Source organism: Erpetoichthys calabaricus, chromosome 8 (assembly GCF_900747795.2).
Source record: "Erpetoichthys calabaricus chromosome 8, fErpCal1.3, whole genome shotgun sequence".
Taxonomy (NCBI): domain Eukaryota; kingdom Metazoa; phylum Chordata; class Cladistia; order Polypteriformes; family Polypteridae; genus Erpetoichthys; species Erpetoichthys calabaricus.
In genome coordinates, this window is record NC_041401.2 from 142059099 (window position 1) to 142081076 (window position 21978).

Consider the following 21978-nt stretch of genomic DNA (forward strand, 5'->3'; position numbering starts at 1 on the left):
CCGCTTTTCCTTAGCAGGCGTTAACCCAACCCCCCCTCACAACGCGAGTAGCAGAGAGACGAAGTGGCAAAAGGACAGCTGCTGTACAGGTTTTTAAATGATCGGCATGCAGCATGACAAACAGAACACGCAGCTCGCCAGCAGCTGATCTAACGGCACCTCCTTAGTGCGTGTTCAACTGACGCTCTCCCAAGACCCCCCTCCCCTCACAACGCGAGCAGCGTTATACATCCTGCGAAAAAGAGATTTAACCATGCCCAGGGCCGGAAATAAAGGACAAGTATTGTTTTTACAAAAGTTTTAAAGTAAAAGTGAAAATAATGCATATGTAACAATTCCCATGAAAATAACAAAACCCGGGGGTGGGCGAGCAAAGCGAGCAGGGGGGGAGCCCCCTAGTATGATGATAATAATAAGCAGCTCAGTACTTGCAGTGCTAAATGCAGAGCTGATATGGGATTCAAACCTGTAACCTCACCACTGTTAAACGGTAGCTTATTTACCATGCTATTCACTATGCAAGCACACATGTATGCGAACGTTTTTTACTTTGTCCCGACTGATAATTGGGCTTCAATAACATGTCAATTGAGCAATTTATTTTTCTTCGGTTTATTCTTGAATAAAAGCATACTTGTTTTGTTACAACTATTGCGAAAGTGTTTGGATATTTGGGCTTCAACATCCTACACTTTACATCAAAATTATGATGCTACTAAAACATATGAAAACATTTTCTGTTTTAGCTGTGTGTTCAGCATTTCTTGACTCACATTTCCTCTGTCATTCTATATTTACACAGATCGTTGTACACACAGAATACACATGAAATGTATGTATTTCAATTCACGGTATTTCATTATCTATATCATTCTTTACAAATGCATCACCAGGTAAACACTTTGACACAGACTTGAACTGTGAGGATTTCAGTATGGCAATGCCTTCATCTGACTGAATGGGGGGTGGGGGGTGAAGCAGGCTGTATATAGCTAATCCACACATTTGCAAAACAAACGCGGACTAACAGCGCAGTGATAAAGAGCAGCGAGCTTCATGGTGAATGTCAGGAAAATTTAAGAAAGTCACGGACAATGAAAAAAATCGAAAACTTCAGGGATTCTAGTGTTAAATGCCCATCTTATACTAGTAATAAAATACACTGGCATAAACTACCGGAACACCCCCATTTTTATAGTGTGTGTTAAAATTTAAGCAGTTCAAGATCAATGAATAACCTGAAATGGTACAAAGGTAAACCAGTAAATTGCCAGAGGTTAAAAAAATACAAAAGGGTGATTTTTTTGGGTAAAAGTAATGACTTAACAACCTACAGCTTTTCTAAAGCCATAGAAGTTAATTAATCCTTCAAAGCTGACGAGAACAGTTCCTACAGGTGTTCCAACTTTTGTTGATTACTTAAAAACCCTCTGTTTGTGTAAACGCAGAGTTTGATCCAACTATTGGTACACCTTCTGAAGCATCATTTGGACAATAATGCACTGTATATTGCTATTATAATTGTGAGAAAGTGGCAGTTAACAACAAAAGACTGATAGACCACAACAAACCTTAAAAATGTAGGCGTTTCCTTTAGAATACTGCAAAGAAAGCCAAGGAGGTCAGTGAGTACAGTCTGCTACACCATCAAAATAAACTTGGAAACTGGAGGAAACTCTGACAGGAACAAGTCAGGCAGACCCACGACCATAACAGAATAAGAGACAAGTATAGGAGAGTTTGCATGATAGGTACCCCAGCAGAAGATGTTTAATCACAAAACAAGCAATATGAAGTGTAGAAGATTATTTGAAGAGTATGTTCTTAAGTATCCCAGAATCATCTTCTAGCTAAGAGATTACTATGTTAAGCTCCAAGGCTACTCTTTTAACCCTGCCTTATACTGACTGAATAATGTTGATTATATAAAAGACTATAAAGTGGAGGTACCCCAGCTGTGTCTGGTACTTGATGGACATGTAATCAGCTACCTGACATGTAAAATTATGGGATCATTAGTAATTTCAATGATCAGATATACTCAGAATGTTTAATTTGTATATTTAATGCATACTTTGGCTATAACACCTAATCCGCAGGGATACTTTTACCTTTCTTTCTTGCAAGTTTTCTGTCATTGAAAGTGGTCTATTTCTCTGGTTAAACAAAGAATGAAGCGTTTTTCTTTTATAGTTATTGAATGCCAGATTCTATATTCTGTCCTCCTAGATCAGGTCCTTGTTTTTGTTTTTTTTGCATTATAAACTACAGTTTTAGGTCATGTATAACATGATAGTCAGTACAAACTTACCTTTAACATGTACAGATTGTGCTATAGTGTTTGTACAAGTTGTTTTTTTCAAAAGTGGTTTGTAATACACTGGCTGGCAACAAGACGACCTACAAAAATAATATGCAGGTGTTAATATTAAAACAGGCTATTATTGGTTGAGTACTATAAACATTAACTGCAAACAGAAAATAAACACTACTGATATATAACCCCAGAGACTAGAACGTTAAGACACATCTTATGTTGCATCACACATTAAGAGTTTTTATATTGCTTGTCAGTACATACATGCATGTCTTAGGCCTACTAAGCAACGTTGTTTTCTTGCTCTGTTTAAGGTATTCCTCAGAAACCAGCTCCAAAAGATTCCAGTATTGTTCTTGATCACGCTCAGGAAAACCCTTAAAAATAAAAAGTTATGTTGAAACCTGGAATACAGTTTTCAAATGTCTGTTAAATTTTGGAGACCCTTTTCTCATTATAAAATTAACCCCCTCTTGTTTTTTTATTCTAGGTTCTATTGACTTTAACTACATCTAGGCATTTTAAACTGAGCCTTCCATCTTTTGTGATCTGTATGGATAACTGAAAATAAAAAGAGCAAATACTGTATTCAAAGAAGATAAAACTGCAGCTTATATACTATGCCTGTCTAATATCTACTAGCTTACATCTTGGGGCATCTCACTCCAGTTATTCCTTTTGAGTGTTATTTAATTTGTGCTGGTATTGCTTTGTGTGTAACAGAGATGGCATGTGCATTATATGTTTGCTATTTGACTGACGTTAATTTTCAGAAAGCTCATAAAATGCAAAAACATCTATGCAGAGAGTTGTGCTTCTCACTGATGTTAATCACTCACTTTTTATTTTTCTCCACATAAAATTGTGCTCAGTGTTTGATAAAGTCATTCCAAATGAATTAAAAATGCATGAAGATTTACAGACTGGTACCCTTGCATTACAATATAGATGAAGGGATGCAGTACAATATAGATGAAGGGATATATAAAGTGAAATTCTTAAACCAATAGCAGCTAATATGTTATACATACTGTAAATATTCATCAATAGTGATTAGACTGCAGAGTACTCTTTATACTACCACAACTCATTTTGCACTTTGGAGGTTATGCAAATACAGAATACCAGTGCTTACCAAAGTTTTTTTTTTTTTCTTTCTTTCCCTGCAACACAGGTATAATAACAAACTATGTATTCATAGCATACAAAGGTACCCATTATATTCTCTTTAGAGGAACTGATTTTTGAAAGTGACTTTTATATTACTACAATGTATCAGATATTTTAATGTACATAAATTTATATATTGATATTCTATCTGAAATAAAGATATGGGTGGACTAGGACCTTTTAATTAGATGTTCATATAACAGATGAAGTTTCAACAAACTCAAAGTTATACATGATGCATCTTTTACTTGATTCATAAATAATAAACATCTTACATTAAGAACAAATTTATTTACCTCGTTTAGTGATAAACAGAGTGAATTCGGGCTTCTTGTTGAGCTGGATGTGTTAGACAGTACAGTGCCACCCGAAGACTGTGTAGATGGAAGAAATCTATTATAGGAATCCTTTAATTCGCTGAATTTTTGCTTAACTGAACAATTTTCCGATCCTGCCACCCTGTAACATTAACACAAAACTAAACAAATTAACCCAAAGATAATTACAGATGGTTATTACTCAAAAAAAAATTGTACAAATCAATATAACACATAGCTGGTTGAAAAAAAAGCAAAACATCTTAAAGAAAAATTAAAATAAATCTGGTAATCATTTTGGCAGTTCAAATACATTTTTTTAAAGCTTAAGCACAAAATAATCTATTTTTAAGTAAAACACTGCTTACTTATACTTTACGCTGGAGTAACAAATTTCCCACCAAGAACAATTCCTTCATTCCAAGCAGTCAGTTTTATATCTACAGCAGCACACTTACATAGTAAACAATATGTTCACTAAAAATGGGTCACAATGATAATAAAGTTTAATTGATAGGGATTACCACAAGTAAAGTGATTTAACAGTTTTTAGTGTGGGGTGTTGTGTGGTGTGATATCATGCAGTGACTCACAAAGTCTTCAAAAGTAAGTAAGATGGTACAGCAGATAAGTATTCTAAGCACAGCCATGTGTTCAGATTTGGATGTCAGCCTGATTTCGCCTTTAACTTGTCAATCATTTGAGTTAGATATCTTCAGGCTTTTATAGCACATTTGACTTCTTTGGTTCAAATTATTTTTCAACAATTGTATTTGCAACAATTGTATTTTTCATAACTTTCATTTCACAATAGTGCAACACAGTGTTCTTTCCAGTGAGAATCTCACTTACAGAAATGTAATCTGAAATTCCAAAATTCAAAACTTTGAATGCCGACATGGTGTCAAGTGGAAAAGTCCACACTTGGGGTATCTTTAATAAAACTTTGCTTGGATTTGAGTGTGAAAATATGCATACCCCAAAAAGTGGATGTGAATATTTATTTTTTCAGAGCAGGATGCAGGCCTTAAAGCATTGTGTAGCGTAACGAAATGACACACAATTGTTCTGGGGGTTGTCTCTTCAGGTACCCCAGAGGAAGCATCGAGCACCAGTAAACAACGAAACACAGTCGACAAGCTTTGGCCCAGTGAAGTGACACAATAACACCTGCATGGCAGTTCCAAAGTGCAGCACAGCACTGTTAAATCACCAGATAGTGTTTTAATACTAGAATTACCAGAGCCTACGAAAAAACTCGTAGATCAGGCCCACCTTAAATCACTTCTTAAATCCGTTCACACCTCTCCGCCAGCGTCTTTTGTCCTCTAAATGTGCTGATAAAGACAAGCTGCCAGCAGCCGGCTATTTCATCCCCCCCCCACCGACTTAGAACGTGCACGAACTTCTCCCAGCTCATTGCCTTGATTGATTATCTGGGAGTGAAGTGGAGTTTTAGAGTGGAAATAATAGATCGTTATTTGGAACACGCGCATTTCATGTGTGTTCCATTTCTACAGTAATCTGTGTAAACACATTGTTAAAACAGAAACTTTTTCATATTTTAGTAATAAATGTTACAAAATGTACGCATAAACTATAGAATGTGTAAAGCCTGTGTTCCAAAGATCAAATAAACACTTTCACAAAAGGTTCAAGGATGATACAACAGTTTCCGTGGCGTAGCACGCTAAGATTTGCTTCTCAGAGCGCAGCAGCTTTGCCGTGCTTCACAGACCTGAGTTCGATTCCCCGCTGGGGATAAAGTGTTACTCTTTTTTTCTTTTTAACCTCAAACGGATGTAAAATGTATAAATTGGTATGCACTGTCAGTTAATGAGATCGTTATATTTTCATGTGGGATGCTCCTTTTAAAATATTTTTTTAACAATTGAGACTGCAATTAACATGAACAACTGTCCTTATAACTGTTATTTTTAAGATCCATAACACACATACAGACAGAGCACTGCGTAATAGAGACAGACAGGCAGAGAAGTCACTAGAAATATAAATAAACAGGGAAGGCACATGTACTGAAGGAAAAAAAAGATCAACATGTGCGTTGTTCCTGCTGCACTGAATAAGCTCACGCGCTCTAACATCACCCCTCCCCCAATCTGACTCTCTAAGTAACAGCACAAGTACAGACGCAAACCAAGTGCTTGTGTGTACTGTATAATATTAACAAAAAAGCAGCTTACTACCGAAAATGGCAAATATAGGAGTGAGTGGGGATCGAACCAGGGACTCTTGATTAGTTATCTTAAAAATAACAGTTATAAGGACAGTTGTTCATGTTAATTGCAGTCTCAATTGTTAAAAAAATATTTTAAAAGGAGCATCCCACATGAAAATAACGATCTCATTAACTGACAGTGCATACCAATTTATACATTTTATGTCCATTTGAAGTTAAAAAGAAAAAAAAAAGTAACACTTTATCCCCAGCGGGGAATCGAACTCAGACCTGTGAGGCATGGCAAAGCTGCTGCGCTGTGAGAAAGAAATCTTAGCGTGCTACGCCACGGAAACTGTTGTATCATTCTTGAACCTTTTGTGAAAGTGTTTATTTGATCTTTGGAACTCAGGCTTTACACATTCTATAGTTTATGCCTACATTTTGTAACATTTATTACTAAAATATGAAAAAGTTTCTGTTTTAACAATTGTTTACACAGATTACTGTAGAAACGGAACACACATGAAATGTGTGTGTTCCAAATAATGATCTATTATTTCCACTCTAAAACTCCACTTCACTTCCAGATAATCAATCAAGGCAATGAGCTGGGAGAAGTTCGTGCACGATCTAAGTCGGTGGGAGGATGGAATAGCCAGCTGCTGGCAACTTGTCTTTATCAGCACATTTAGAGGACAAAAGACGCTGGCGGAGAGGTGTGAACGGATTTAAGAAGCGATTTAAGGTGGGCCGAATCTACGAGTTTTTTCGTAGGCTCTGGTAATTCTAGTGTTAAAGGAATGCAAATGCTTACAGTTAACAGAAGCACCTTCATTCTGGTTAGGTGGCCTTACTGCAATATAAAAGTGTAGTAAATTGAACAGATAATGTTAGAAAAACCAGACATTGATACAAAATGCATTTTTATGTTGGCAAAACAAGTTATGCTTTGTGCACGTAAACCCGCACCACATGAAAAGGTAGCAGCTTGCCAGTCGGTTAATGGCTTTCAGCACAGTGGACATGTTAAAGCGAACCTTGGCTTAGATATTTCTGACCTGTTGGCCAATTGCCCGATCAGTAACAACAGGTAGCCAATATTAATTGGGGAAAAAAAAAAAAAAAAAAAAAAAAAAAAACTTCAGTGCAGCATTGCCACTAGGGAAGTGCAATACTGGGAAAAATCTTAATATTTTCTGGGACTTTGATGATAATGATAATTAGACAATATTTTGCATTATTTAAAAATGTGTTAGCAGAAGTCTTATTGATCTAGCTTGGTGTTGTTAATAGGAAATTACAGTGCATCCGGAAAGTATTCACAGCGCATCACTTTTTGCACATTTTGTTATGTTACAGCCTTATTCCAAAATAGATTAAATTCATTTCTTTCCTCAGAATTCTACACACAACACCCCATAATGACAATGTGAAAAAAGTTTACTTGAGGTTTTTGCAAATTTATTACAAATAAAAAAACTGAGAAATCACATGTACATAAGTATTCACAGCCTTTGCTCAATACTTTGTCGATGCACCTTTGGCAGCAATTACAGCCTCAAGTCTTTTTGAATATGATGCCACAAGCTTGGCACATCTATCCTTGGCCAGTTTCACCCATTCCTCTTTGCAGCACCTCTCAAGCTCAATCAGGTTGGATGGGAAGCGTCGGTGCACAGCCATTTTAAGATCTCTCCAGAGATGTTCAATCGGATTCGAGCCTGGGCTCTGGCTGGGCCACTCAAGGACATTCACAGAGTTGCCCTGAAGCCACTCCTTTGATATCTTGGCTGTGTGCTTAGGGTCGTTGTCCTGCTGAAAGATGACCCGTCGCACCAGTCTGAGGTCAACAGCGCTCTGGAGCAGGTTTTCATCCAGGATGTCTCTGTACATTGCTGCAGTCATCTTTCCCTTTATCCTGACTAGTCTCCCAGTTCCTGCCGCTGAAAAACATCCCCACAGCATGATGCTGCCACCACCATGCTTCACTGTAGGGATGGCATTGGCCTGGTGATGAGCGGTGCCTGGTTTCCTCCAAACGTGATGCCTGGCATTCACACCAAAGAGTTCAATCTTTGTCTCATCAGACCAGAGAATTTTCTTTCTCATGGTCTGAGAGTCCTTCAGGTGCCTTTTGGCAAACTCCAGGCGGGTTGCCATGTGCCTTTTACTAAGGAGTGGCTTCCGTCCGGCTACTCTACCGTACACGCCTGATTGGTGGATTGCTGCAGAGGTGGTTGTCCTTCTGGAAGGTTCTCCTCTATCCACAGAGGACCTCTGACAGAGTGACCATCGGGTTCTTGGTCACCTCCCTGACTAAGGCCCTTCTCCCCCGATCGCTCAGTTTAGATGGCCGGCCAGCTCTAGGAAGAGTCCTGGTGGTTTCGAACTTCTTCCATTTATGGATGATGGAGGCCACTGTGCTCATTGGGACCTTCAAAGCAGCAGAAATTTTTCTGTAACCTTCCCCAGATGTGTGGCTCGAGACAATCCTGTCTCGGAGGTCTACAGACAATTCCTTTGACTTCATGCTTGGGTTTGTGTTCTGACATGAACTGTCAACTGTGGGACCTTATATAGACAGGTGTGTGCCTTTCCAAATCATGTCCAATCAACTGAATTTACCACAGGTGGACTCCAATTAAGCTGCAGAAACATCTCAAGGATGATCAGGAGAAACAGGATGCAACTGAGCTCAATTTTGAGCTTCATGGCAAAGGCTGTGAATACTTATGTAATGTGATTTCTCAGTTTTTTTATTTTTAATAAATTTGCAAAAACCTCAAGTAAACTTTTTTCACGTTGTCATTATGGGGTGTTGTGTGTAGAATTCTGAGGAAGAAAATGAATTTAATCCATTTTGGAATAAGGCTGTAACATAACAAAATGTGGAAAAAGTGATGCGCTGTGAATATAGGGTGTCCCACTCGGGAATACAACTTTAAAAATGTGAATTACTCTGCAACGCGTGCATGTATCATCATGCAAAAAGGTTCAAAATATTCCTTATTTAATGAAGAATTGATTGTGTGTCATAAAGAGGCAGGCACTATAGCGGGTGCCGCTATGGGGCAACGTGCCATACCTCTCATGCCAGTATGGAAGAGATCCGATCGTTTTTTGGAGACAGGGTGATCTCGAAAGGTTTGTGGCCACCTCGATCGCCCGATTTAACTCCCCCAGATTTTTTTCTATGGGGATATTTAAAGGGCAAGGTGTATGCAAGCAAACCCAGGACCATCGAACAACTGAAAGCAAACATCGAGCGTGAAACTGTCTCCATCGACAGTGACATGTTGCAGAGGACATTCTCAAATATGGAGCGTCGCGTTTCCTTTTGCGCGGACGTTGGGGGAGGACATTTTCAGCACCTTTTGTAATGTAGACTTGTTTTCCACTAAATACAGGTATGTTCAGTTCTTACAGCTTGCCTTTACGTTCATGCGTTCGCGAGTAATTCACATTTTTAAAGTTGTACTCCCGAGTGGGACACCCTGTACTTTCCGGATGCACTGTAAATGTAGCTTATTAATGAGATTAATGGAAACAACAGTTAAGGAAAACATTTTACTTTAGTTTTAAGTGCCTAACACAAAAATATTAAAACTACCAGTCAAAGTATTACTGAGATCAAACAGTGTGAGTATGAGTATACCATTTCAAATTGGTTAAAAATTGTTAAAAACTGCACAGGGAAAAAAAACTATAGCATTTGTAAACATGTTCTGTCATTTATTGCACAAAGATGCAAAACAAAAAAAAAAAAACAAACCTATAACATTTTTAAACAAAATACTAACTTCAAGTGTTCTGTCTAATCTGAACCAGCCTGTACAGATATCCAAACGGATCTATACCTATATATCTGGATCAGGAATACAAAGTGATCAGAATATTCCTGCGTCACAGATGTTATTTAGCACTATTTACGGTTAAACTGGCCCAATCATGCTTTGCAGGTAAAGGAGGATGGTAACCACCGTGGGTACTTACCCGTCCCTTTTTAACATATACAAAAAAAAAAAAAATAGCTAAATCATGCAACATTTTCACGCATTCCCTCATTTTTCTTCAAAACCATACATCACATTTTATACTATATATTTTTTTTTAGTCTTCATTAGGAGAATAAAACAAACAATTATACTCTCATGTTAATACAATATCCCAGGACCTCCCTGTGTGAAATATTGTAAAAACGGTTATTATTGCTTTGTATCCTTCACAACCATAACCTATAGTCTATGGGGGAGAAGCGAAAGCTTTAGATTCGTCACAAAATTCAATGTCCAGTTTTCAATGATCGACGTTTTAGGGTCCCTTGATACCGAAAACATTGATATATCAATGATGGGTGTGTGTGTGTGTCAGTTTGTTGAGGACGGTCTAGAGCTAAAACAGCTGGACATAAAAATACCAAACTGGAAACTTAAGCCTGTTATGAGATGACGATGTGCTGATTAGATTTTGAGCCAAATTGTGCAAGAGAAAGAGGTACTCTAGAGGAACCCTAAAATACCATAATTCTGTAATTAATTATGAATTCTTCTCACCAACTGCTTTTGTAATGACCTATTTTATTATCAGAAAGATCAGCATCAGAGCAGTAAACTAATGAAATGTTATAGAATAGTTTGGGAAAATTGGTTCGTAGGGTGCAAAGCTTACCAATGCTCACGTTCAAATTCCCCCCCATTAAACAAAAAATTCCACTATGCACGGACACGGGGATTGGGGCACTGTAGGCAGCTGGGGGGCACTCCCCAAGTAATGATAATAACACATTTTATATATATAGTGCCTTTCCCATGCTCAAGATGCTTATTGCTATGTGTGCCCAATGGCACTTGAGTTTCGGGGGGTGGAAGTTTATACTGTAATATACAGAGAATCATCAGTTATTTGTGAAGCAGTAATATTCTGATATTCTATTAACTGTGGTTTTGAGAAGAATCTGTCATGGGAGAGACAGGCGATATGAGGAGTAAGGACTGGATGCAGGGATCTGTGCGAGTGCTTTAAAAAGGAAAGGGACAAAAGAAAGTGGTTTTGCATTGATAAGCCCTAACCAAGATGGCTTGTGAAATAAAATGCATATGCTTCTTACAGAAATAAAAATAACTTGTTCAAACGAATTTCGTAATTCGTCTGAATGGATTGTCGTCTATAAAACAAAATCAGTTTTTTCAAAATCAAACCACCTCCACGCAAGTGAGGATGATCCACATCTAGCAATTAAAATCTTGATGATCTATATTACTAAACCACAGTTTAATTTATGCACGGACGGCGGACGCACCGCATGCGCACTGCGCCTCAGAGTCAAACCCAGCGGCTTCCCAGAGTTAGTAGGTGGCGCCCAAACAACACAACCTGTGAACTAAACCTGCTCTAATCCACTGTGCCATAACGGAAATTCAATATTAAAAGTAAGATTTGTACCTAACGACACAGCCACAGAGAAACAAAAACGAGACCGCATGGATAAAAACAATAAACGGAGGCTCCTACAACGCGCTTCACAAACACCAGAAGCAAAGAAGTTACGGCTCCAAAAAGAAACAGCTCAACTAATGGAAATACAAAAACGAGCCTGAAAGGATAAAAACAATGAACGAAGGCACCTACAACGCGCCTCTGAAACAGCACAAGCAAAGGAGTCACGGCTCTAAAAACAAAGAGCTCAACGATTACAAATACAAAACCGAGCCCGTATGGATAAAAACAATGAACGAAGGCGCCTATAACGCGCTTCTGCAACACCAGATGCAAGAAAGGCACGGATCCAAAAAAACTGCAGAAAGGCTACAAAGTCGTTTAAAAGGTTTAAGACGTTCAGTATTCCAACAAAGAAAAAGCCAAAGACAGGAACGATGGACAGACGCTGAACAATTCCGCCAGGTAGCTGAGAACGCATTCTATAATGAGTCCACTGTTCATGAAAATTCATTGGGATTAATGAGTGTCATTTGCAGTCATTGCCAAGTCACTGTGAATTTCCCATTGGGATTAATAAAGTATCTATCTATTCACTTAACTTCCTTGAAGAAAAAACTGCCAGTACAACTGATGAGTTTACACGTTGTTGTCAAAAAGGTCAGGTTAAGCTGCCTCCCTTGGATGAATATCCTGAATATTTACGGAAGCTTTTGACTAACAATGTATCCGAAAGTAAAAGCTTTATGGAATGCATTAGATCCTACTATAGTTCATTTGCTTTTGCATCTACCGGGGTTAATATCAAGCCACCACCTGGGAATGGCCCATACTGCTTTCGCGTGTGTGGACAAACATTGCATCGGATTGGAACTGTGCACCCTGAGCCAAATCACGACCGCAAATTTGCACAAATTTACGTGTTAGATCTAGATGACGCAGTTTATCAACGAATGAACCTGCCTGTAAACAAGCAATGCACAGAGCTGATAATGAGAAATGTAGCTAAAGTCATAAACAATCACCCATTAGCTAACTCTATAGAAATGCTACATGAGGTTGACAAAGAAGCCAATACAAAAGCCGAGGCGGAGGGTGTGGCACCAACTAAAATTGCCTTAGTGCTAATAAAGGACTAAGAACAGGATCCGAGACAATACAATGTTCCCATCGTTAATGAAGTGGCAATTGTGTTTCAAAGTAAAGACGGTGAGCCTCCGTTTCACCCCGATATTGTCATGCATTTACATCCTGATGGAACCAACCAACCTAAATTCCAACGCGTGGACATTTGTTTTCCTAAACTTCATACTTTGACATACCCCATTCTGTTTCCAACTGGCCAGGAAGGATGGAGTGCTGGCATTTGCAGATATACAAAAAAATCAAGCACAGAAAAGATCACGTGTATCAATGAAAGAATATTTTTCCTACAGACTCTCAGTAAGACACGTGTTTAATCCATTAATCAATGCAGGAAAGCTAACTCAACAATACATAGTTGATGTTTACGTTCGAGCTGGATTATGATTCCTAACAGTACACGACTTCTACCTAACGACACAGCCACAGAACAACAAAGACGAACCGCATGGATTAAAACAATACACAGAGGCTCCTACAACGCGCTTCAAAAACACCACAAGCAAGGACGTCATTAAACAAGCCCGTATGGATAAACACAATGAACGAAGGCGCCCACACAAAGAAACCACTTTAGTACTAATGTGTTTGGGAACAGAAAGTGATTGCCATTCTTGCATTTGCAATTCTTTTGAGAATCGCGGGCTTACTGGTGTAGAATGAGAGGCTGTTTTATCCCTGAGCACACCTAGTCTCTCACTTTAGGCACACACAGTAGTGTATCCTGTTAGGTTACATGAGACAGTGAATGCATGGACTCTTGATGCATGTTTTTGATTGTCTTTTGCAAAGTTAGTCACATACTCTATAATTTCAGCTCATACATTGTTAAAACAATTAAGATATTAGATAGATAAGATAGATACTTTATTAATCCCAAGGTGAAATTCACATACTCCAGCAGCAGCATACTGATATACACGGAGCTGCTGAAAAGGCTGCCACTCTCGGCGGCATTATTGTAGATAATGCAAATGGCACACTTCTAATTGGCACTCATAAATTAAACTACAGTCTATACAATATATTAATCACTTTTGAGGTTTAATGCGCTTGTTATATCAACACACATTATAATAATGGCTTGGTGGTACGAATTATTATATACCCAAGTCATCATTTAGCCAGTTTGGCTGCATTTCCCTGCTTTACCAAGGGTGTCTGTCCCCAAGATACCTCATTATGTATAAGCAAATATTTGAAAATCCAGAAATATCTGAAATACTTCTTGTCCCAGGCTTTTCAGATTAGAGATACTCTACATCATGGGTGTCAAACTCTGGTCCTGGAGGGCTGCAGTGGCTGCAGATTTTCGTTCTAACCATCTTCTTCATTAGTGACCCGTTTCTGCTGCTAATTAACTTCTTTTGCTTTAGTTTTAATTAACATGACTCAGGCCCCTTAGTTGTCTCTTTTTCCTAAACAATAATGAGACACAAAACAAGCTGCCACGTGACACGCTCACCTGTGCCCATCACACAATATCTGAAAATAAAGAAAGGTGAAGGTCTCAGCAAGGATGACCTCTCAGGTCACCAAAACATCTTGATGGTGTACTTAGAAAAATGAAAATGAACAGTTTTGTAAATATCTGTTGTGGCAGAATGAGAGCAGCAACAAGCCATGGAATTAAATAATGAGTTTAATTAACAGCAAACATCAGCTTCTCATTAAGAGATTGGTTGGAGTGAAATTGGCTGGAGTTTGAAATCCCACTTTAGCTGGTCATCTGTTGGTTCGTTTCATATCTCATTTCTGTTTGGAAAAAACAAATCAATTCAGAGGACGGAATCCTTAAAAACAGGGCTGTTAAAATGAAGGGAAAAGGAGTTAATTAGCATTGAAAACTGGTCAGTGATTAGGAAAAGGGTCAGAATGAAAACCTGCAGCCACTGCGGCCCACCAGGCCTGGAGTTTGACACCCCTGCTCTACATGTACACTACACGTTACAGCACTAAAACAAATTCTTATATAATGTAAAAATGTTTTCTAGAAAAGTAATCCTTGCATTATTTTCTTTGGTATTAAACAGGGTGCATCTTTTTTACTGTCAAGTATTGATTATAAAATGTGATCAAAATTTGCATTATTAGAGAGAAAGTCTCCATACATTTTCTAACCCACTCAGTTAAATTCAAGATTATGCAAAGCCAGACTCTATACCAGCATAATCCAGGCAGGAGAAACCATTGATAGCGCACTAGTTCAACACAGGATGCACTCATACATTCACCAAGACAGAAATAATTTGGAATTATCCAAATAAACAAATATATAAAAGTAAATGGGATGTGAGGGTACAACTACCCATAGAAAGGAAGAATACATTGCCACCATTTAAAAATTCAAAAATAATGTGAGATAATGCATATTATATTGCTATATAATCCAGTAGTAGTTTTAGAATTTATACAATGTATTAATTATGGTTACCATATACTTCATGAGTTGAAATGGTTAACACATTTTTTCTAATGCACACTTAAACATCAAAAACAGAATGACCACAGCTTAATGTAAACAGAGCATAAAAAAAAAAAAACAAAAAGCAGATTATTAAGAGTGTAATCTAAGAGAATTAAACATTTCCATTGTTAAGCAAGCTCTAACCTCTGCTTTATAAAAGATGCTGCTGCCTGGGTCTGGTGACTTAAGCAAGATTTTCCTGCTTCTTTGATAATACCTGCTGCACATATTTCTGGCAAATAAAAAAGAAAAACACAACACACAGTTACATATATGCAGAGTATGAAATTTGAACAGTCATGTGAAAAAGCAAGTAGAATTTATTTTCTTTTTTAACATACGTGGATATATCAAGATTTGATCATCACTTAAATACTATCTATAGAAAGAGGTCATATCCTCCAGATTGACAGGAGCCAGCTGAAGTGGTTTGAGCATGTCGATCGATCGATCGATAGATAGATAGATAGATAGATAGATAGATAGATAGATAGATAGATAGATAACTTTATTAATCCCAATGGGAAATTCACATAAGGATGCTTCCCTAGTGTTGCTCCAGGCATGTTCCACTGGGCTGAGACCCTGTGGTAGGTCAAACACTCTGGAGGATTTCTGTCTCAGCTGGCTTGGGAATGCCTGGGAATTCCGTGAAGAGGAGGGATCAGTAGTTGGGGATAGGGAAGTCTGAGCTGACCCACTTGGCCTGCAGTCCTCACCAGGAAAAGTGATTGAGAAGATAAGATGAATTTTCTTTTTTACCGCCCAATTATCTTTATTTAAAGATAATGTATAAATGAAGATCAAATCCTGATAAATCCACATATGTTAAAGAAAAAAATATTTCACATACCTACCTTTTTCGCTTGCCTATATGTTGCCAGTAAGTCAAGAGTCAATCGAAATTAATCATTATTCTATTAAGAGTATTTTTCTGATACTGTTTATCCTTGTATATTCTCAAACAGTATTGTTACAAATTACAATTGCCAAAGTCTACCCCAGCAGAATCGAAGCAAAGTTTTTTCTTAATTCTGACCAGATTTTTCTGGTGAGGTCTGCTGATATTACAGGGTTGGGAGGACAGACTACTACTTTATACACAAAAATAGTCCCCAGCTCCTTGCAGAGGACTCCCCTGTTCTCTCCACCCACCTTTATTATATATATATATATATATATATATATATATATATATAAAAAAAGCACAACAGAAAAGCTTCGAAATACCCTAGATCTCTGCCTTCAAGATCATGCAAATAAAACTCCTACAACAGACACAAAATGTAATTATTATGTGTGTAAATCTGTTAAATTGGTTCCTTTCAGCTCTGTGCAAATGTGGATTTTCCCATGAGGTCCTAGTGTATTATGAAACCTTTCACACTATTATGGGGACTGAGGCCTGCAAACCAGAAAATGGGCCTCCTTTCCGCCACTTGAACCCACAATCTCATTCTTCAGGTGATAACCTACCACTTAATACTACAGACGAACACAGACTGAACCACAAGCTTTTTCTTAGTTTCCACTTCACCGTCCCTCTTCAGAACAGCACTGCACAAATCTATTCATCAATCTCACAAAATCATCTTCACTCAGTCACACACATAACTTCAGGGCTCATCTATTGGCAATTCCAACCAGAACCATAGGCTGTGGCTGTCACTTACTGCCTCTCCTGTCTTTTGTCCTCAGACCTGAAGAATAGTGGTGTGAGGAACTATGATATCAATTCCAAATGACTGCTCCTACCTAAACACCGGCATCTACCTATTACTACTGCTGTACTAGATATGCTACGGGCTATGCACAGTGGAACAACTCTCCCTTTTGCTAGCACATAGTATTTTTTCCCAGCACCATGTGTTATGCTGCATGTTGAAATCAGTGTCAGTAACATACTTTCAACTTTAATAGTTTTTTGTAGCTTCTCTCTTTTGTTATAATTAAACTACTATACATTGTTATGGCCGAACATATGCGTGTGGTGTTGGAATTGTTACAAAAAATTGAAATTACTGAACAGTTATGAAAAAGCAAAAGTGCTTCAAGTATTGCTTCAATTTATGGAGTAGGAAGAACAACAGTGAATGATATAAAGCGTTGTTGCCGACAAAGTTGAAAAATGTGTCAAAAATGGAAACCACTGGCAGTAATGTTATTCTGTATTAATGTTAATGTTCTTCTGCACTGTAATTTTCTTTTAAAATTCTACAATGTTTTGTTAATAAATTGTGACATGCAGGCAGCTTAAGACACGCTCTGTGGGAGCAGAACAGGCAGAATGCTATGTAAGTTATAGGACTGAGTGAAGGGTTTCTGTTCTATGAGGGGTGGACATGCCACTTAGGAGATGAGTGACAGGAGAAGTTAGGAGAAAGTTGTGGCGGAAGGAAGTTTTGAGTAGGGAGCTAGAAGACAATAAAAGCAGAAGTGTTTGCGGTACAGAAAAAGACAGAACGTGAATGGCAGGAGATTATTATTGGTAGGGAAAGCTTTCTTTTATTGTTTTGGAGATGTGCTCTGTAAACCAGATAACAGAGTATAAGACAGGGCACCGTTTGTTACACAACGAAGACTCCAAGTAATACGTAGAAAACTCCAGTACCTCTAAGTTGTATTTGCTTATTACGCTGGTAATTATGTTATATAAATTAATTTTGTTAATAATTTTTTTTTTGTAAATAAACTAGGGTGCTCCGCCCCCTGCTTGCTTCGCTCGCCCACCCCTGGTTTGGTTTCCCGGACATACAATTTAAAGAGAATTGTTACATATGCATTATTTTCACTTTTACTTTAAAACTTTTGTAAAAACAATATTTGGAATTAACTTTTCTTCATGCATTGAATTTTGATTCCGTGTTTGGACTTACATCGTGACAACGCAACTTATAACTGCCTGTGAGTGAATATCGTTTCTCTCTAATAAATAGAACGACTTTCTCAAATGTTTGTCCATGCTCTTTCTTCATCACTTTGTCGTTGACGTGTCATCTTGAACGTATAAAATTATTATCCTGATAAAATTCATAAGAGCTGAGAGTGCAGGAAGTGTGTCTGATAAAAGCATTCACACGACGGAGGTTAGATGACCATGGTCTTGTTTGAAAATAGTTGTAAGTAGGGCATGAATTGAAAGAATCTCATATTAAAAGTCTCCATCTTACGGAACTTCATACCACAACAACATTTTTGGAATCTTAATTATTGCTGGCAACACGAATTAAGACGATCTGCAAGTCTCTGACTTAAAGTTTAAATCCGAACAATATATTCGATCTCTTTTCGCTGTTCCGTTATTTCACCGAGTAATAATTTCAGTTTGTTTGCACTAATGCGATCTTTCCTATCCTTTTTTTGAGACTTTGGAATTCTCGTACTTCCATTATCTCTAACCTGCTGTGCATGTGTACTGCACCAACATTTTTTAATTATTTATGACGTTCTACTTTGTCATCTACTCTTTGTCCTTTATTTCCAGCCCCAGGCATGGTTAAATCTCTTTCTCACGGGTCGAATTACACTGCTCGCGTTGTGAAGGGAGGGCTGAACGCACGCTAAGGAGATGCGGTTGGATCAGCTGCTGTCTTTCTGCTGCAACTTGCGAGCTGCATTTTCTTCTTTTCGTGCTGTGCATTGATCATTTAAAAGCCTGTACAGCAGCTGTCCTTTTGCCACTTCACGTCTCTGCCACAAGGGGGGTGTGATCGCACGCTAAGGAGATGCGTTCGGATCATCTGATGGCTTGCTGCTCCTGGCGAGCTGCGTGTTCTGCTTGTCACGCTGTGTGTCGATCATTTAAGAGTCTGTACAGCAGCTGTCCTTTTGTCTCACGGGACGTCAATGTGTCTTCTGAGAAGATCACGTCTTGTCTCCCTCCCAAGATTTTTTTTTTATAATAGAGAGATATGACTATTCGCTAAACTAATCTGTGTATCATTTTAAAAGTAACTGTTCTGTTATCTGTCTTTTATCTTATTCGTCATGGCCTCAGTTCCGACCCCTGACGGATAATCAAAGCATTACTGTATTACAACATAAATGGACATAAACTTAGCCTGAGATAAAGGATTAGAATGTTTTATTTTTTGAAAACTTTCATTTCTACATATATTAAAAAAAATGATGGACTAATAAATAATAGGGATCCTTCTTGCCACCCTATGTTTGGGAATGGGAGAGAAAAAAGAAAAGAAAAAAAAGATATGATAGCAGCATGTGCTGTGCATACTGATTGGAACAACATCAGTCATTTTTTACAAGTACAATTCTTTTTTTCTAAAGATGATATAGTGGATGGAGACAAGCAGCTGAAAATTCTTTAAAAAAAAGGCTATCAAATAAGGTCTTCTAGGAATACAGAAATGTTTGGTTTTTCCAGAGAGATGCCTGGAGGACTGTGAAAGTTGAATTTTAACAGTGATTCGGAGTGCACCTAACATGATGTAGGTATACTATTGAAGGAAACCAGCTACATTGCTTACTAGGTTGTGTGGAGTCTCTTACTCTTCTGAGCTTATGCTTAAAGGCTAAGGTGTCATTTTGGTATTCACCATGATAAAAGTCTGAGCTATTAAGAAAAAGCATTTAAGTGACTTTATTACCTAATATACCCTGACACATTGGTATAAGAGAAAATTCCTTTTTAAAGCATGCTTGCTGCCTCTATAGTTATGCTTATGCTAAGTTTCCTGTTGACAGACTGGCTGGACTAAAAAGGAAACATATAGTCACGCAAAAGGCTAAGAACAGAGTGGACGTTGGGCCACATTGCAGCAGTGTACTCTTAAACACCCAAAAAGTCATGTACTCCCAAGTTAACAAGACTGTCCGTCAGCCTAGTCTAGTATTCAGGTCAATTGTGACCATTTAAGGTATCAATGTTCTGCCATATCCTGTTAACAACTGGATGTAACCAATGATGTTAAAGGTTTTCTGACTTGGAAATGAATTCCTTGGAATTGTGATCTAATTAATGAAGTGTATAAAGTGCAATACCAGCTCCTTCTTTGTAACACTTGCTAATTAGGTGCTTCTGCTCCTATAAGAGTTACCTTTTGCAAGACTTAGAAAATAAAGAAAACTGACTAATGCTTTCTTCTGCCTGCATTCATTGCCTCAATTATATAGGAAGAACAGGATACCCAGTTGGGGTGCTGTCAATTTTCTTCCACAGGATCTTAGCAGCTGAAGAGCTCACTGAAATCAGATTCTCATAAATGGATGAAAAAGGGTAAAATCAATAAGGGAAAATATTTTTTTATATATTCATGACCAAGAACGCTCTGTCTCTCTACAACCCAATTAAGATGTTCAAATGTGAGCTGTATAAGTGGAATTAAAGAGTTTTCCTTTATCCTCCACATTAATTAACTAAAACAATTTTACAGATAACGAGAACTTTAAGACATGCAGCAGGGCAACCACAAAGATAATTGCCCAGGAACTTTACAAAAAACACTGATGTCAAGAGAAATTTCCTCTACTGTTGGAAAGAAAAAATTAAATACCAGTCTTTAGGTCCATTCTGCCAATCCTGCTTTTTTTGCAGCTGTCACATTCTCTCACTTCAAATACATGTGTCGTTGTAGCCTTCACAAAAAAATTTTAAAATTTCAGGAAATATATTTCATAAAACATAAGAACAGGTTTAAAAACATTCAAACATTAGACATGCTTTAAATCACAAATGCAACCCTATGATTTCCAGGGCCACACACTACATAAAAAGAGGAAATCAGCAAAAATGGAAAACAAAATGACTACATTTGAAAAGAAAATTATAAGGTTATGGAAATTAACAATATATGCTAACCAAGCCAATGACCGATCTAGTTTCTAACACGAAAAATGGAAACAAATAATTTAGGAATAGAAAGCTTCAGGAAATTACATTTTTAACATGAATGTCTTTCTGAGATATGACTGGGCTAACAATCCTCCAAATAATTTTGAACAACATACATGTAACTGCAAACATCATTTCTGCCAGGTATTATTACAGTTTTGCAGTGTCTCTTAAAAGGGAAGAATATTGGTACAGTATACATTAAGTAGTTCAGAAGTGGTATTATATTTGGACACACCAAGATACCCCACTATATCAACTGTCACAAACTCAGCAGCGACTGGTATGCCCATTATAAAAGTGGACACCACAGTGGTAAAAATACATCTAGCATCAATTATACTTAAATGTAAATGACAACAATTCTTAAGTATCTTCAAGGAATAATGAGGACTGTCCAGGAGAAACAATCCCTGTCAACGTATAAAACATATTTTAAATTGTTAGAACCCCAAGTTTGATATAGTATATTGGCTTTAAGTTCTGATTTAAAATATACAAGAACACTAAAAATCTGCCACCCTTAAAGTTGAAAAAGTGAAAAACATTGGAAAGAAGTGTATGGAACAAATGATACATTTTGGCAGCTCCCAGTGGAAATGTTAGACACAAAAATATGTCCTCACCTCCTTGGCATGTCATATACATATAATTTATTGGCTGGATTACATTCCAGACTACCTCCACTAATCCTCAGAATGTTGATAAGGGAAACTCTTAAGCCTACATTTTTTTAAGGATAACCCAGTAGCAACAAAGAACAAAATGTATACAAACCTGACAATCTGTTTGTGGAGATGGCAAAGATTTGTAAAAACCAAAGACACCAACAGCTCTTTTAACAAAGTCAAAAATAGCATCTAGGAGAAAAAAAAACCATCAGATACGAAGTGATTGAATGAATCAGCAGTAAATATAGAGCACTATAATTTGTCAGAGGTAGTAGATTGTACCTATGAAAGAGGCAAAATAGAGCTAACTTCTACTTTAATCCAAAAAAAATGGAAATCTTTAAAAATATATATTTAAAATAACCATGCTTAAACAAACATATTAACAAACCACAAAGAAATCCAAAACTTAAGACTGAATTTT

At 37.6% G+C, this 21978-nt stretch overlaps 1 protein-coding gene across 2 annotated transcripts in view; it reads right to left on the bottom strand.

The window, feature by feature from the left end:
- The window catches only part of senp2 (SUMO specific peptidase 2), a 50431-nt gene that overhangs the window by 16926 nt on the left and 11527 nt on the right, over positions 1-21978 (bottom strand). For both annotated transcript variants that reach the window (XM_051931379.1, XM_028807550.2), the window contains exons 3-8: positions 21661-21743; positions 20546-20627; positions 15177-15264; positions 3784-3946; positions 2582-2694; positions 2312-2400 (exon numbers count right to left, since the gene is read on the bottom strand). In XM_051931379.1, coding sequence (XP_051787339.1) covers positions 2312-2400; positions 2582-2694; positions 3784-3946; positions 15177-15264; positions 20546-20627; positions 21661-21743 — 618 coding nt within the window. The remainder of the gene's footprint in view (positions 1-2311; positions 2401-2581; positions 2695-3783; positions 3947-15176; positions 15265-20545; positions 20628-21660; positions 21744-21978) is intronic.